Here is an 18,473-nt window from a genome sequence, read left to right as displayed (position 1 = left end):
TGCAAAACAACAAAGTAATAATAATCACAGCAAAGATAATAATCATAATGATACCAGCATCAATACAGAAGGTAGTGGAACAGATGAGAAGATTAAAAGTGATCTAGCCATACTACCAATACATGGGTAATATGCTTAGACATAAGATAGAAATTAAGTATTCAGCAGAGTGATGGCACAAGGGAAAAAAAAACTTTGTGTCTAGTTATTTTGGCAAGCAGTACCCTATAGCGGCCTCCTGAGGGGAGGAGCTGAAACAATTTATGTCCAGGATCTGATATTTTCTCAGCCCTCTTTCTGACCTGTGCAGTATACAGGTCCTCAATAGAAGGCAGGCTGATTGCAGTACTTTCTTTTTTTCTGCAGACCTAACTATCTGTAGCTCTCTGTACAGCTGACAATCTGTATCTGTCTTGTTTGGTTGCTGTATCAAACCAGATAGATATAGAACAGGGGTGTCCAAACTTGGGAACTTTAAGACTTGTGGACTTCAACTCCCAAAATTCCCCAGCCAGCATGGACACCCCTAATATAGAAGAACAAATCACAGCCTCAATAATTCTTCTGTAGAACTGCATTAGCAATTCCTTGGGAAGTCTGAACAGTCTGAGTTGTCGCAGGAAGAATAACCTTCTTTTAGTGTTGTTGATGCTGTGTTGTCTAATATATAGTAAAAGTTGGCAGAATAGAAGGGCTCCTGCTAAGATACAGAGCCATGATTGACGGACAGGGAAATTTAAAAACAATTTAAGAATTGGCAGAACAAAACATGAAAGTTGACTGGCTAACCTACTTGCAAATCAAAACTAAGCACAATAGTGATACGAAAATATATGACATCGAAACAGAACCACACGAATTGGATAAAATAATTCATAGCTCGGATAGAAAGATGATAGGGAGAATATATACATTTCTCCTAAAGCATAAAATGGAAGAGGAAATCATGTAAGAACAAATGATAAAATGGGCACAGAACTTTGGCTATAATATTGAATTGGATAAAGGGGAAAAACTTGGGGGAACAAACTTAAAAATGACACTATCAAAAAACAAACAAATTAATTTACTATAATTTACTATATACTACCAGATATGGGATAAATGATATAGGTGGATGGAGGAAAGAAACAAGGATCAATGAAGGAAGACAACAAAGCCCAAAAATAGTAGTTAAGGAGGATTAACACATATATATGTATCCAAGTGGTTTAAACTTACTAGAGGTAATCAGCCAATATAGGAGACAGAGGAGTAAGATAAGAGGGTTAAGAATGGTGAAATACAAATGAAATATAATAGAAGGGGAAATAATATAAGGTGAGTGATATCGATTGGCAACTGCTATTAGAAAGAACAGGAAGCTCTTGTTCGTATTGTATTGTGTAAATGTGGTGTATGTCTTAAGTTTTGTGTATGTGTATTTTACATGTTTGTAAATAATTTTTTTTTAAAAAGAAGAGCTCCTTCTAAAGTCCACTTTCATTTCTACATTGGGCTGTGGTATGCCAGCAACCGGGCTGTGCAAACAAGCGAAGCCCCATTAGCGGGATGTGTGTTTTTAAGAGAATTCAAAATAAAAGCATTTTCCCATGGGAAGGATTCTTATCATTCATTCAAAAACCTTATTTCAAATCCATCTAGACCCTTGCTCCATTTGTAACTTTCCAAAATCAAAGTGATAATTGCTCTTTGGCTTCTCATTCAAAAAAGAAAATTAAATCCTTAAACTTTAAAACTGCCATTGCTAAGGATTATAATTCATACCTTTCTCTTTCTTCTCTATTGCCAATATTCCAAATTATCTGCACGATAGAATGTTAACAGCTTTGATTAATACTGTACTTAAACAATATAATGTACTAGCTGCTAACCTGGCATTGCCCGAGTATTTATTCAACCTAATTCTGTATTATACAGGAAAAGGAATAAATTATATCTATAGTGTCAAATCAATCCCCGTTACCAGAGGGGGCCACCTTGTTTTTTGTTTGTTTGTTTGTTTTAAAAAACTAATCCCCCTTATCAGGGGGAGCCCCCTTGTGGAGTACTGCGAAACTATTACCATGGCAACTCTACTTTGCTGTACAGTAGAAACCATTTAAGGCGCAACAGGCTATATGTTAACAGAACTTGAATCCAAAATGCACACTATCACTGTCAAAAGTACTGTGATTTGACACTATAGATATAATTCATTCCTTTTCATTTCAGTGGCCCAGGTGTTCCAGAGTTATGCTGGAAAACACACAGACACACAGACATACACCCCCCAAAAGGATATTAGAGGTGTCTTACTCCTCCACTGTATTTTTCCATAGAATAAGTCATACATACATACATACATACATACACACACACACACACACACACACACACACACACACACATGGTATCTATCTATCTATCTATCTATCTATCTATCATCTATCTATCTATCATCTATCTATCTATCTATCTATCTATCTATCTATCTATCATCTATCATCTATCATCTATCTATCTATCTATCATCTATCTATCTATCTATCTATCTATCTATCTATCTATCTATCTATCTATCTATATATATATATAATCTATCATCTATCATCTATCTATCTATCTATCTATCTATCTATCTATCTATCTATCTATCTATCTATCCCTCTATCATCTATCTATCCCTCTATCATCTATCTATCTATTATCTATCTATCTATCTATCTATCTATCTATCTATCTATCTATCTATCTATCATCTATCTATCATCTATCTATCCCTCTATCATCTATCTATCTATTATCTATCTATCTATCTATCTATCTATCTATCTATCTATCATCTATCTATCTATCTATCATCTATCATCTATCTATCATCTATCTATCTATCATCTATCTATCTATCTATCTATCTATCTATCATCTATCATCTATCATCTATCTATCTATCTATCTATCATCTATCTATCTATCTATCTATCTATCTATCATCTATCTATCCCTCTATCATCTATCTATCTATCTATCTATCTATCTATCTATCTATCTATCTATCTATCATTTATCTATCCCTCTATCATCTATCTATCTATTATCTATCTATCTATCTATCTATCTATCATTTATCTATCCCTCTATCATCTATCTATCTATTATCTATCTATCTATCTATCTATCTATCTATCTATCTATCTATCTATCTATCTATCTATCATCTATCTATCTATCTATCTATCTATCTATCATCTATCTATCTATTATCTATCTATCTATCATCTATCTATCTATCTAAATATCTACCTATCTATCTATTATCTATCTATCTATCATCTATCATCTATCTATCCCTCTATCATCTATCTATCTATCATCTATCTATCTATCTACCTATCTATCTATCATCTATCTATCTATCATCTATCATCTATCTATCTATCTATCATCTATCTATCTATCTATCTATCATCTATCTATCCCTCTATCATCTATCTATCTATTATCTATCTATCTATCTATCTATCTATCTATCTATCTATCATCTATCTATCTATCTATCATCTATCTATCATCTATCTATCCCTCTATCATCTATCTATCTATCATCTATCATCTATCTATCATCTATCTATCATCTATCTATCCCTCTATCATCTATCTATCTATTATCTATCTATCTATCATCTATCTATCCCTCTATCATCTATCTATCTATTATCTATCTATCTATCTATCTATCTATCTATCTATCATCTATCTATCTATCTATCTATCTATCTATTTATCATCTATCTATCACCTATCTATCCCTCTATCATCTATCTATCTATTATCTATCTATCTATCATCTATCTATCTATCTATCTATCTAAATATCTATCTATCTATCTATCTATCTATCTATCTATCTATCTATCTATCATCTATCATCTATCTATCTATTATCTATCTATCTATCTATCTATCTATCTATCTATCTATCTATCTATCTATCTATCTATCATCTATCTATCATCTATCTATCCCTCTATCATCTATCTATCTATTATCTATCTATCTATCATCTATCTATCTATCTATCTATCTATCTATCTATCTATCTATCTAAATATCTACCTATCTATCTATCTATCTATCTATCTATCTATCTATCTATCTATCTATCATCTATCTATCATCTATCGATCATCTATCTATCGAGAGAAATGCCACTCTGAGAGCTAGGTGGATAAGGATGATAGCAAATTAGACTCAATTATTCATATCTACCCCAGCGAGTCTGGCGTGGAAACCTTCATTGGAGCACTTGGTTGGGAAGAAACATGCTCAGTTTCATCTGTAGCAAGACAGAATGACTGATAATTCAGAAACTTACAACTTTGGAGAGAGTTAGTCTTTGTTAGATTATTATGTTGAGATTATATTATGATTACTATTTGTTTTGGACTGTTGATTTTTATAGTGTATATTCCAATTTAGAGTTCTTTATACCTGGTAGAAAGTTACATAAGTATGTAAGTACATAACTAATTAACCTGCTTAATGGATCAGTAATACAAACAATATACAGCTATTGTACTATGCCTTTACAAGTTTACAAGGAGTTTTTTTTAACAAGCGCAGAAGAAACCTTACATTTCCGCAAACCAAATTTGACCAAACTGTATTTGTCTGCAACCATTTATATGCACGCCTTCTTTTTATTTATTAAATATCACCCTCTTTTTCTTAAATGGAAAGAAATAGAAAAGAAACAATGCTGCAGTTGAACCAAACATGTGGGCATCTTCAAGCAAATAAGCCAGTGGGAGGGAAAGTATGTTCTTATTCTGAAAGAATTTGTTTTTAACAGATGGTTAAACTGAATTATCTTCCCTTGGGCATAGTGAAGGAAGAGAGAATATTTCCAGGTTGTGAAGTGTTTAGGACACTTTATTCCTTAATATGTAGCTACTTATGGCCAGAATTAATGCTATTTTAAGCTTGCTTCATCTTCTCCCCCTCCCCCCGCCAGTCTCTGCAATGATTTCATATAGTCTTTGACATCTTGGCCTTCCTTATTACCTATGCAGCTGGTGTGTGTGTGTGTGTGTGTGTGTGTGTGTGTGTGTGTGTGTGTGTAAGCATTAAGGAAGCAGCAAAAGGGAATCTCCGGAGAGGCCACTTTTGCAAGTGGAATTGGAATAAGACAGAGAGGAAAGGGGAGGGGAAATAAGAAATAGACTCAACTGGAAGAGCTGTCGGGCCTCTGAGTGAGAACAGAACTAACTATAGGAATGTAAGCTGTCCAAGGTTATTAACACTCTTACCAGTTAGCCTTTGCTATGTGATCCCTGGAATCCACAGAGGATTCAAGTGTCTGCACAGTCTCCTATAAAAATGGATGCATTTTTTTGTTCATAGGATTGTCCCTCTTGCCTGCCCTGACTTCCCCATTTTTATCCTCAGGCAACCTCAGGCAGCTTGCCTAAATCTGAAAATGCAATACAGATGTTGAAAACATAAAGGCCTGTGTGTTTGCCAGGGTTTTCCTGTAAAGCAAAAGAGAATACTACCCTGCCCTCCCTTTCCTCTCTGTATGTCTGCATTTAGACTAGGTTGTCGGTTTTTTCTATAGCCAAGGTCTAATCAGACCACCTTACAAATAAGGTCTGAGTTCTTATGGCCCTAGGGCAGTGATGGCGAACCTATGGCACGCGTGCCACAGGTGGCATGCGGAGCCATTTGTCAGGGCACGCGAGGCACTGCCCTGTCAGCTGACCAGCGCGCATGCGTGCGCTGGCCAGCTGAGTTCACCTTTTTTTAAAGCCATTTTTCACCCTCCACAGGCTCCAGAGGCTTTATAGGAGCCTGGGGAGTGCGAAAAGAGCCCCCCCGCCCCCCAGATGCCCTCCAGAGGCTTCATGAGCTTTCCTGACGCCTTCGAAGTGCTCAAAACGACCTTCCGAGCAAACCGGAAGTGACTTCCGGTTTGCTCGGAGGATCATTTGGGGATGGTCCCTGAAGCCTTCGTAACGCTAATGTATAGCTAGATTCAGTTTTATCTGAAAGTTGAATTATTGTTTGGGATGCCAAGTGGTACATAGCTAAAGGCTTCAATATGCATCCTACTTTGTGGAAGGCCACAACCAAGCCAAAGATTTAGCTGCACGTTAACATTTACATCATTTGTCTGCCTAGAAGCCTACTTCTGCTTTTGAATTTATTGTGATGGGATAAGAATAGGATAGGCCTAATACATAGCTATGTAATCTTGATTAAGCCAACTGACATAGTTATGTTTTACTTTTTGGTACAGCTGAGAACCTACAACAGCAATTGTGTCAAAAATCCAATGCATCAAGATATAAATCAATAATGTTTTGTGACAGCAGCAAGAGCAAAAAGAAAAAGAAAGTCATGTTAAAAAAGGAGGTTACACAAACCTTATGGTTGGTTCAGAAGATACTTCAAATACTAAGCAACGAATTCATTTGACTGAATCGCAGTGAATTCATTAAATAGGATAATCACAATTGCAATGTGTTTGCATACCACTTGCAGCTTATGGAATTCCACCCCAAGAGGACTAGAAGTATCGTCTCATTCAGGAAAAAAAGATGGCTGAAATCTGTATAATTTACATAGGCTAGATGGGGAACCTATGGCACGCATGCCTGAAGTGACGCACAGAGCCATGTTGTCTGGCTTGTGCGCTGCCGCCCATCTCTCTTCCGGGTTTCAATCAACTTTGTGTGTGCAGCAGTACCACAAACTGGAAAAGCTCATCTTCCATTTTCCAGCGTGAGCATGTGCGCCACCCAGCTGATCGTTGCATGTGCATGCACACCAGTAATTGGAAGACTTGTTGGCTGGCACGCATGCATGCACCGGAAACTAGAAGTTCATTTTCCTGTGCGTGCATGTCCCCCCGGGCAGCTCTACTTCCAGATCATGTCTTAGACAACCGGCACGCATGCACACACTGGAAACCAGAAGTTTATTTTCCAGTGGGCGCATGTCCCCCAGCCAGCTCTACTTCTGGGTCATGTCTTAGACAAGCGCATGCGTGTGCACTCCCTTTTCGGCACTCAGTGCCGAAAATGTTGACCATCACTTGTCCAGAATATCAATTTTACTGATGCAAAATTTGGGATAGAGATTTTCTTTATCTGAGGCACACAGGCGTTTAATAAGGAAAAAAATAGTATTTATCCATGTTAAAGTCTAACAAGGCTTCTATAACTTTCACAGCAGTATCTAAAACTTTTCAAGGCTTATATTGATTCCAATGTCATCAGCTATAATCAACTATGTAGCTGTATCTTTACAATTACAGATAATGCAGAAGACATCTGTTAGGGAGGTCTTCCAAATTCTCACGCAGTCCCACCTCTGGCACAACAAGAACACACCCCATCCTACCTGCCCTATCAAATAACAGGTAGGGCATCTTCAATCTACATTTGTAGCACTGCCATTTTATCCTTAACAGGGAAATCTGTTTCAGCTCAGCAAATGCCGTCTCAAAAATTATAATGTATCGTTACTTTGTGATTCAAGAGATGGCCTCTACTGTCACTGGTGGGTCTTTCTGATTTGCCCCTAGCTCAGGGCTGCCATTGTCACTACATGGTGATGTGAGGAGAAAAAGAGATTGGAACACAAAATTGCTGGTTTGTCAGCATTTAAAATCACAAGAGTTTCTAAGAAAGGATGTCTGCTGCCATGCTGGCTGTAAAACTTTTTAGGAGTTTCAATGCATTTACTTGTTTCTTTTTTAAAGAAACTGACCTCCTCATTGCATAGCTTCCTTTTAAGCTATTGGTGGCGTTTTTTTTGTTTTTGTTTTAAACAGACATGGATATTTGTTCACAAAAAGCTGACTGGAACAGAGTAGAGTGGAATATTACCCATTTCTTTTCAATGTAAGAAAAACACAAAAGAAAGTTTGTTCAGGGACAGACTCAGCAGAATGTGAGGTAGAGGAATAAGGCACCCAAATTAGGGCCTATCTAGAATTACAGCAGAAAAGCACGGACTGCCCAACTATTATGCTCAGCTATTGGTTACCAAGTGGCTAAAGCACAAAAATGGCATCTTGATATTCAAGATCTGCAAACAGCCCATGCTAAATTTGAGTTTTGGATTCTGTGAGGAAGACTTGGGAGATGAAAAGCCTGGACATTTGCAAGAACACAGTTGATGCTCATATACCCTTTCACACACATACAGGCTCCTTCATGGTAAAAAAAAGGCTAAACAATGTAATGAAATAAATGTCTTTTGAGGGAAAAAAAGTAAACATAATCAATAAGATGGTCCCGAAGGCTAATTTTACGAACAATGTGCATTATATGCAATAGACAGCTTCAGAAGAGGAACATAACATGATTTGCAGATTTCATTTAAAGGTAAAGGTTCCCTTCGCACATATGTGCTAGTTGTTCCCGACTCTAGGGGGCAGTGCTCTGTTTCAAAGCCAAAGAGCCAGCGCTGTCCGAAGGCGTCTCGTTATCTTACCACCAAAAGTGGTTCATATTTTTCTGCTTGCATTTTTACATGCTTTCAAACTGCTAGGTTGGCAGAAGCTGGGACAAGTAACGGGAGCTCACTTCGTTACGCGCCCCTAGGGATTTGAACCACCGAACTGCCGACCTTTTGATCGACAAGTTCAGTATCTTAGTCAATGAACCACTGCACCCCTATAGATTTTATCTAGAGCACAGCAAAGTTTACTTCAGTTAATGAGTCTAGAACCTGACTATAAAAGATATGCATGCTTTATTAATTGATTTTTATCAATAAGTAGGAATTTTAGTACTTTGTAGATTCTTTTAGATTGTTCTTAAATGTTTATTCGCTAACAAGTAATTCATTACGATAATAATAATGAAATAATAATTTTAAATAGTAAAAGCAACTTGGATATAAATTGCAAATTGGGACCTGGCAAAAAGACTAATAAATTTGATTAACAACTTTTTGCTTAGATTTTGTTATAAAGATGTAATCTTTTTTGGGCCTAATGAGAGTAGATGTGATATAAATAGTAAATAATTTTTAGTTAACCACAATAATAACAAGGAAATGTTAATGGATAATGTTCAATGATATCTACATGTGTTGGTATTGGGAAAAGCAATTAGATACAAGCTCTAAATAGTGAGTTGGGGGAAAAGGGGGGGGGGAATGCTTAGATATTTTATTAATTGATTTCTTTTTCAGAATATGTTATAAAGGTGTAATGTTATTGGAGGTTTATTGAAATTGCTAATGAATGCCAGTAGGTGGTTGTGTCTTTAAATACAAATGATTTCAGATAAAAGCATGTTTAAATAATTTTAGTTAAATGAGAATGGTGGTACATTGATAGTAAAATACATAAAGATTTTTGATTTAAAATGTACAATTCAATATGAATGAAGTATAAGTAATGATTGTGGTAGAAACGCACAAAATCCATTTGTAACCAATCGACACGCTTTCTACAAGATGTAATGAAGGATGATTCTTTTTTTTGTGTTTTTGTTTACCTAAAACAATAAAAAAAATTCAAAAAAAAAAGATATGCGTGTCTTTTTTTGGGGGTTTCTGTTAAAAAAAATTGAAAATGACTTACCTTGACTATGCCACGGATGTGCATTTTTGCTATCATCTCTGCCGTGTAGAGAAACATCAGCAACGTATCGAGAGCAAATGTCACATACTGCAGGGGAGGATAATGCTCAAAGGTCTTTGGGGTATTCATGCACACCGAAATGACACTGATAATGGCACAGATGCGTAGTAAAGAATGCACCCACTGAGGAACACAAAACAGCAAGAAAGTTTTTATCAACTCGTATAACGACGTATACTTGTCAGTATACGACGTATACTTGTTGTTTCACATCTAACAGTTTAAAATAACATCCTGAATGCAAAAAAGAGAAAAATGTTTAGGTATTGAAGGCTTCTACTGCTAAAACATCTACTATTATAACATATGCTGCAATGGGAATTGAAACAGTTACTCTTGCTCATTGGGCCTTTAGTGCTTTTGGTTTGTCTATTCATGTATAGTCCACCTTTGATGTCAGCGCTGATGAGCTGAGCTGTTTTCTTTTTTAGCTCAGCGGAGGTGCCGCAAACCGCTCTGCCGTGCGAATCAGCTGAGCTAAAAAAAACCAAGGTAATATAGAACAGGGAATGATGGGGGCGGGTGGCCAACCAGAGGTGGTATTTGCTGGTTCTCCAAAATACTCAAAATTTCCACTACCGGAAATTTAATTCCATTTTTCATTTGTTTAAAGTCTTGAAATTGCTGTGTGTTTGTCCAGTCTCACGGTTCTCAGTCCAGGTGGGAAATTTTGTGTCCTCCAATAAAAATGCAAACTTTTTAAAAACAAATTTAATTGTGTTTTTCCTGTTTTTGAACAGTTGTATTATTTGATTTTCTTTTTAAAACAGCCCTTTTAAATATGGTGTATGTAGCATGGGGATAGAATATTTCCATGTTTCCTGTTGGCTTCATTATTGTCAGTAGTGAATTTCATAATGAGCTTGTATATTTGATTTTCCCTTTTCTTAACGGAATGTGACACTTCAGTTCTGTTCCGCTTCTGTTTTAACAGAATGCTTCAGGACTCCTCAGAACTCAGAATTTTTTTTTCCGATTAACTTTTAAATTTAATAGAATACTTTTGTCATGTTAGACTGGATTTATGCAAAGTATTAAAAAAGGAAAGGGATTAAAACAAATAAATAGTAAATAGTAAAATTGAACTGACCACTGAAGGGATGTGGATGGGGACAATTTATTCATACCAAACATGAAGGAAAAGTTCAAAAAGCAATTTACGAAGGCCTTGTTCAGAGGTGTGCAAAGATAAGGCTTAAAGTGGGTCCTTTCAATCCCTAACTCTTCTTCTTCAATTCTTTTTATATATTAATTTCCGTAGATAAACAGCAGTTCTAAGAGAAGAAACTGATATCATTTATCACATATGCATGTGTGAATATATATATAAATTTAAGATTCTGTAAGATAATATATACATACATACACAGTATGTATGCAGATGTGGGCTTCAAAATTTTTAGCAATGGGTTCTCTACCCGGTTGCTGGGTGGGCGCATGGTGGGTGTGGCCTAGTCAACCTCCTGCACCACGGTGGCAGGGGGGGCGTTTTCACCCTCCCTGGGCTCTGGAGGTTTTCCTTCTTCCGGGAGGGTGAAAATGCCCCCCCGGGGTCTGGAGACACTCCTGAACTTCCAGAAGGCTTGTTGTTTGCCCTCCCAGAGCCTTTGCATGGGCCCTGTACTTACCTGGCATCCCAAACAGGTCATGTGAGGACTCAGGGGGGGGGGGCAGCCAGGGGGGGGATTTGCAGGCAGATCCTTAGCTAGAGGTTCTCCTGTGCGAACCCACAGCAGGCCACCCCTGCAAATGTATGAATGCATGTATGTATGTATGTATGTGTGTGTGTGTGTGTGTGTGTGTGTGTGTGTGTGTGTGTGTGTGTCTGTCTGTTCAGCACCAGAGGCCAGTTTGCTTAGTGCTATAGTAGTAGGGATGGGGAACCAAGTCGCCCGTGAGGATTTCGAGTGGGTTTACACCGACCAGCCCCATACGCAACGGAGGAAGGAGATTTTGGGCATGCTGAACAACAACTAAACCTGCTATCCTTTGTAGTATAATTAAAACAAATAGAAAGGAGTGACACAGAGAGGGAGGAGGAGCTTCCGACGATGGCGGTCGCCTTCCTAAGCTCCTAAGCTTACCATGGAGCGTCCCGACTGGGTAGGAGGTTGCTGCCGGCCCTCATGTCATCGGAGGGCCGAGAATTGGGTAGCCCGACCACCCTGGCTTGTTTTGGGCTCGTTTTAGCCCACCAGGGTTGGTCAGAGAAGAACGGAGAGTGGAAGGAGCGGAGCGGCTGTGAGCGGCTGAGGAGGAAGCCGGGAGGCAATGGCGGCGGCGCGCGCAGCGGCGCGAAGGCGCGAAATTTGAACTGCGTTGCGAAAAAAAAATGCAAAGAAAATGGGAAAAAAGCAAGAGAATGGCACCAAAGAGAACAAGGTTCTCCCTACGACTCCAGAGAAGACAACGAGGCACTGGAGGCTCCGGAGAGGTGAGCAGATCAGGGAGACAGTCAGGAACGGCAAAGGGAGATGGCTGCAGCGTTGGAGGTGTGGAAAGAGCTGCAGCCAGGGACTCCTCTAGGACATTTGGCTGTAGCCTGGCTGCTCCCATGCTCCCGGGAACCTGGAGAACCTGGAGAATGTTCCTACAATTTTTGAGAGCTTTACCCAAATTGCAATGATCACTGAGGCGCCGGATGGGGACCAAGATGAATGTGTTGGGGAACCAGAAGTGAGGAGAGGAACTAAAATAATGGCTGGGGATGGCCTAGAACTTCAGAGGCCACTGGAGGCCCGTTTCAGGGCTATGGATGGGCCTGACTGATTGCCTAGATTAAAAACAGCTGGGCTCAGAATGACCCCCCCCACTAAGGATCCCACATCTGTAATTATATCTATCCTCAACCACCTTAGACTGTTTCCCATTTTTATGACATCTCTGCCTTGCTCCACTTTGGGAATATTTGAACATTTCCCCCCCGCCCCCTTTCCAAGTACTATCTGGATACTAAAGCCTCCAGCTTTAGTATCCCATTAAGACCTTAGCCCTCCGGCTATTGACTTTTACTACCTGCACCCTTACCCAATTGGGCTTTAATATTCTATCAATTTATTCAAGGTTAGACCTGCTCCGCCTGCGGGAGGCCCCTCTCTCGCAGGTATGGCCCTTGGCTCTTATAAGGGCCTGCCTTGATGACGGGTTTGTGAACCCTGACAGGTGGAAGAAACGGAAGCTGAGGGGATTTTTAGTCAAATGTTTTACTTTGTTTTTAGGGGGTTCCAGGGAGGGGGGGTGGGTGGGTCAGATCAGGAGCGATGTGAGAGCCGGGCCTCCAGGTGTGGTCGCGAGAAGAAGGGGCGGAAGGGAGGAGGAGGGGGAGGACACCATTCCTATACAGGGCTCTTTAATTCCAACGGTCGCAGGGAGGGGCAGATACGAGGACAGCTTAAGAACTTACAGTCGGTTGGGAGACCGTGGTTGCTGGTTACACCCGGTCGCTTGTACCAACCCCCGCATTCTAGGTGGTCAAGAGTTACAGACCCAAGGCCTGAGGCTGTTGTTATGCAATGCGAGGTCCGTTAACAAGGCCCCCCTCATTCACGATCTAATTTTAGAGGGGGAGCCGGACCTCGCGGGAATAACGGAGACCTGGTTGGGCCACGAGGGAGGTCTTCCCCTCGTCGAAATGTGCCCACCAGGCTACCGAGCATTTCACCAGCCCCGGGCCCAGGGAAGGGGCGGTGGGGTGGCAGCAATTATTCGGGAGGACTTAGAGCCGAGGGAGTCTACTGTGCCACAGACGTCTGGATGTGAATCCCTTGTTGTGAAATGGGGGCCTGGGAGACAGTTGGGCCTGCTGATAGTATACCTGGCTCCTCGCTATACATCAGCGGCCCTGCCCGAACTCCTCGAGCTGATCGCATCGGTGGCGGTTGAGACCCCCAAACTTCTAGTGATGGGGGATTTTAACCTGCCATCGATGGGAGAAGCATCAGAGGGGGTTCGGGAGTTCATGGCTTCCATGACAGCCATGGACCTGACTCAAATGATTCAGGGCCGGACACACGAGGGAGGACACACTCTGGACCTTGTTTTTGTCTCTGGCCAGTGGCTGAGTGATCTGGGAGGAGGGGACTTAACCATCACTCCCCTGTCATGGTCAGATCACTCACTCCTTCGTCTTGACTTCCCTGGTGCTACCTCCCGCTGCGGGGAGGCGGAACCGGAAAGTTCCAGATGGTTCCGCCCCAGGCGCCTGATGGAACCTGATAGGTTCCAGACGGAGCTTGGGCCACCTCCTGTAACCTTGACCCGCCCCCGGGTAGAGGACCTGGTAGTTGCGTGGAATAATGCAACTACCGGGGCCTTGAACCGGGTGGCGCCTTTGCGGCCTCTCCGGCGGCAACGATCCACCCTAGCCCCTTGGTTTACCGAGGAGCTAAGGGTGATGAAGTGACGCAAGAGACGTCTAGAGAGTCGTTGGAGATCCTCTCGCTCCGAATTTGATCGAACACAGGCACGAGCCCATTTAAGGACGTACCTTGTGGCATTGAGAGTGGCCAAACGCCAATATTGTGCCACTCTCATTGCATCCGCGGAGAACCGCCCAGCCGCCCTGTTTCGGGTGTCCCGCTCCCTCTTGTTTCAGAGGCCGCGGGAGGCCCCCCTACAGGGCAGGGCAGAGGAATTTGGTAAATATCTGCAGGATAAAATCGCTCAAATCCGGAGAGATTGGGTTCCTGTCAGTGATCCAATGGAGACGTCCATGGCGAGTCTTGAGGTATCGATCTGGGAGGAGTTTGACTTGGTTGCCATCAAGGATTTGGACAGATTGCGTGGACGACTGCGACCCACCACATGTTTATTGGACCCGTGCCCCTCCTGGCTTGTACTGGCATCCTGGGAGGTTACACGAGACTGGCTCCTGGGCCTAGTGAATGCTTCGCTGAGCGAGGGGTCTCTCCCGGCCGCCTTGAAAGAGGCGGTGGTGAGACCCTTGCTCAAGAAGCCTTCCCTGGACTCTTTGGAGCTGGCCAATTATCGTCCTGTCTCCAACCTTCCCTTTTTGGCGAAGGTTGTAGAGAGTGTGGTGGCCTACCAGTTTCCACGACATCTGGAGGAAAATGATTATCTAGACCCGCGCCAGTCCGGCTTCCGCCCCGGTCACAGCACGGAGACGGCCTTGGTCGCGTTGGTGGATGATCTCTGGAGGGCCAGAGACAGAGGTTGTTCCTCTATCCTGGTCCTATTAGACCTCTCGGCGGCTTTTGATACCATCGACCATGGTATCCTGCTGCGCCGGCTGGAGGGGTTGGGGGTCCGGGGCACCGTTTTGTGGTGGTTCGGCTCCTACCTTTCTGACCGGACGCAGCGTGTGTTGGCAGGAGAAGAGAGGTCGACCCTACGCCCCCTTACTTGTGGGGTGCCACAGGGGTCGGTCCTCTCGCCACTCCTCTTCAACACATATATGAAGCCGCTGGGTGAGATCATCCGTGGTTTCGGGGTGAGATACCATCTGTACGCTGATGATACTCAGCTGTACTTTTCCACCCCGAACCACCCCAACGAGGCCATCGAAGTGATGTCCCGGTGTGTGGAAGCCGTACGGATCTGGATGGATGACAACCGACTCAAGCTCAACCCCTCCAAGACGGAGTGGCTGTGGGTGCCAGCTCCCCGGTTCAGCCAATTAATTCCATCATTGGCCATTGGGGGCATTCAACTTGCCCCCGTGGAGCGGGCGCGCAATTTGGGCGTCCTCCTGGATGCCCGGCTGTCCATGGATGACCATGTGACAGCCGTGGCAAGGGGGGCGTTCCACCAGGTTCGCCTGGTGCGTCAATTGCGCCCCCTACTGGACCGGGACGCCTTACGCACAGTCACTCATGCGCTGGTGACGTCTCGCTTGGACTACTGTAACGCTCTCTACATGGGGCTTCCCTTGAAATGCACCCGGAGGCTACAGTTGGTCCAGAACGCAGCCGCGCGGGTAATTATGGGGAGTACTAGGTACTCCCATGTGACACCGTTCCTGCGCGAGCTGCACTGGCTTCCTGTGGTCTATCGGGTGCGTTTCAAGGTTTTGATAATAATCTTTAAAGCGCTCCATGGCTCAGGACCTAGTTACTTGCGGGATCGTATTCTGCCCCATACATCCCTGCGACCAATCCGCTCGCACAGAGAGGGCCTCCTCCAGGTGCCGTCCACTAGACAGTGTCGGGGGGGTGGCACCTAGGAGTAGAGCCTTCTCTGTGGCGGGCCCAGCCCTGTGGAATGACCTCCCTCCGGATATTAGGAATACCTCTGACCTCCGCTCCTTTCGTATTAAGCTTAAGACCCACCTTTTCCAAGCAGCTGGCCTGGCTCAACTTTGATCTAACCATATCGCTCCTGACGGGTTTTTACTGGGTATTTTAATTATATTTAATTATCTAGGGGTTTTTAAATACTGTATTTTAATTGTTTTATTTATCAGCCGACCTCCTCCTTGTGTATGTCTTGGTATATGTCTCTGTTATATGTTTGTTCTGTCCACATATTTATTTCATATGTTTCATTGTACGCCGCCCCGAGTCCTTCGGGAGAGGGTGCGGCTAAGAAATAAATATTTATTATTATTATTATTGTATGTGTGTATTAATGCAACTGCATTATACATCTGTTTCTTCATTTAGTCATCATTTACTATTGATTCATTCGGTCATATTATGAATTAGAAACTGTTATTTAGTTATTCCCAATAACAAAGTTTCTGTTGAAAACCCACCGCATTCAAATAACAGAAATGTAAGCACATACATTTGTTTACCTATTGAGAGAAATTTAAGTACATAATTTACATTGATTGCAGCAACATCAATGGAACTTAACAACACTTAATTTACATACAAAGGTAAGAAAGTCAAGGCAGTATTTCATACTTACTGGTTTGTTAATCCACAGGATATCTGCGTTGTCCGATAAGGATTCATCCGGACCAAAATCTGTTACAGGCTGGGCTTCTACCCTAGAACTCTGTTTCCTTTTCAGCATACTGAAATTAGCTTTGTTTATATAAAACTGTGAAATGTCCTAAAAAAAAGGAAAGCAGGAAAATCACGCTGCAATCTGCTTGACAAGATTAAAGATTATGACATTTGTCCAGATCCCCGTTGTTTAATTTATGGAAATAAACACAGAAACAAGGCCATTACAGATTTGACTTTACTAGATTAGGCATGTACATGGCAGCCAATTTACTTTACATTATCCCCGTCTTTTTTTTTTCATTTAGTCATCATTTAGTACTGATTCATTCTGTCATATTATGGATTAGAAACTCTTATTTCGTTCTTCGCGCTAACAAAAAAAAATTAGGTAAGAATAATTTGTTACTAGATGTTTGCGTGTTGCTCCTTTTAAGAAATCTAAATTTTTAGTTTAAGAATCCTAGATTACTTGGGAAGAAACAAAGAATTGTTGCTGAGCCTAAGTATGAACAACATGCTAAGGAAATCATTTATTGTTTTGTCATAATGGTTTCCATTTGGATTTGGTACAGATCTTTAAAAAGCTATATTTATATGGATGCATGTTTAAAATAGACATTTACACATAGACACACCTACAATCGAAATATTTCTATGTTTTGCTATCCATTTGATTACCAAAAGTGACCACTGAGTGTTTGCCACCACTACCAAATTAAGTGGCAGATATGTTAAAAGATATCCAGCAGAGTGCTATGATAGAAGAGAACTGAAGTTTCAAGATGCTTTCTTCACATCTCAGCCATGTCATTGTACAGTGTTATTAATTATTGCTTTAACATTTATGATTCATTATTGTAGCTTATTTGAAAAGCTGAAGAAAAGAGGGATTATAGATTTAAGTAAGATCTTTTGCTGCTAGTATATAAAATTTGTTATACAAAAACATTAAAAGTAATTCTCTTTGCTATATTTGGCTGCTTCTGAGTAGATTTTAGCTGTTACACAAACCATGATTTATATTATCACCTGCGTGTGAAAAAAATTTATTGAATGAAAAGCATTTTACCCTTTAGCAAAAGTAAATAGTGCTGTGTTGAAAAATGCGAAACCATTTATTCATATGTTACAGCAGTTTTCAATATAAAACACCTGGATATAAGCTGAACTGAACTGGCTGACAGGAAGTTTAATTTTAATTCTGCTGATGTGATCAGGAGAACGGAAATACCATAAGGTTTGGATTAGCAGGAATAGGTAGTTTTGTGAAAGCAGTTTTACCATATTATAGGAATGAATGTGTGAAATTAGAAAAGATAACAAAAATACTTCCAAATAACTGTGATGAATTTAAGTCTTGTGTAGGAATACATAACACTAATTAAACTAAACCATACTATGGGGTAGTATTCACTTACTGTCCCTACTGGTTCGCGAATGTGAGCGTGTGTGCACGGATACCCTTTTGGTGAAAAAAAGGGCCTAAATGGGATGCCGTAGAGCAGGGGCGGGTAGGTGGGGACATCTGCGAATTCCACTACCGGTTTGGGTGAACCGGTCCAAGCTGGTAGAATACCAGTTCTGATACTATGCTAATAAGAAGAAGGAAGTAGCAGGAACTCAGTCTTTTTCTATAGATTTGACAGTCTGAAATGTGTAAACAGCTTTCAAAATTGCTTCTTCCTATACCTTCATTTCATTCATTTAAAACTGGAAAACTGTAGCATAATGTTGGTTGACCGATGACAATTTTAAACCAACTTCTTTCTGACAGGTAGAATTATAGTTAGTAAATTCCACATTAAACTGCAAATCCCATTTTGGACATAATCATATTAAATTATGATGTACACTCAAAATGAGTGAGAGAAGAGGCAAGAAAAGAACATGAGGTACTATTACTCATTCTCCCCAAA

The 18,473-nt window shown here is 41.1% G+C and overlaps 1 protein-coding gene across 1 annotated transcript in view; it reads right to left on the bottom strand.

Annotated features, from left to right (window-relative positions):
- Positions 1-18,473, bottom strand: part of NALCN (sodium leak channel, non-selective) — a 278,856-nt gene that overhangs the window by 243,777 nt on the left and 16,606 nt on the right. Inside the window, exons 2-3 of the mRNA XM_081948163.1 lie at positions 16,514-16,660; positions 9,584-9,766 (exon numbers count right to left, since the gene is read on the bottom strand). Coding sequence (XP_081804289.1) covers positions 9,584-9,766; positions 16,514-16,621 — 291 coding nt within the window. The 5' untranslated portion in view covers positions 16,622-16,660. The remainder of the gene's footprint in view (positions 1-9,583; positions 9,767-16,513; positions 16,661-18,473) is intronic.

Source organism: Natrix helvetica, assembly GCF_964273705.1.
Source record: "Natrix helvetica genome assembly, chromosome: 3".
Classification (NCBI taxonomy): Eukaryota; Metazoa; Chordata; class Lepidosauria; order Squamata; family Natricidae; genus Natrix; species Natrix helvetica.
The sequence above is the reverse complement of the archived record's forward strand: the minus strand, read 5'-3'. Positions and strand labels throughout refer to the sequence as shown.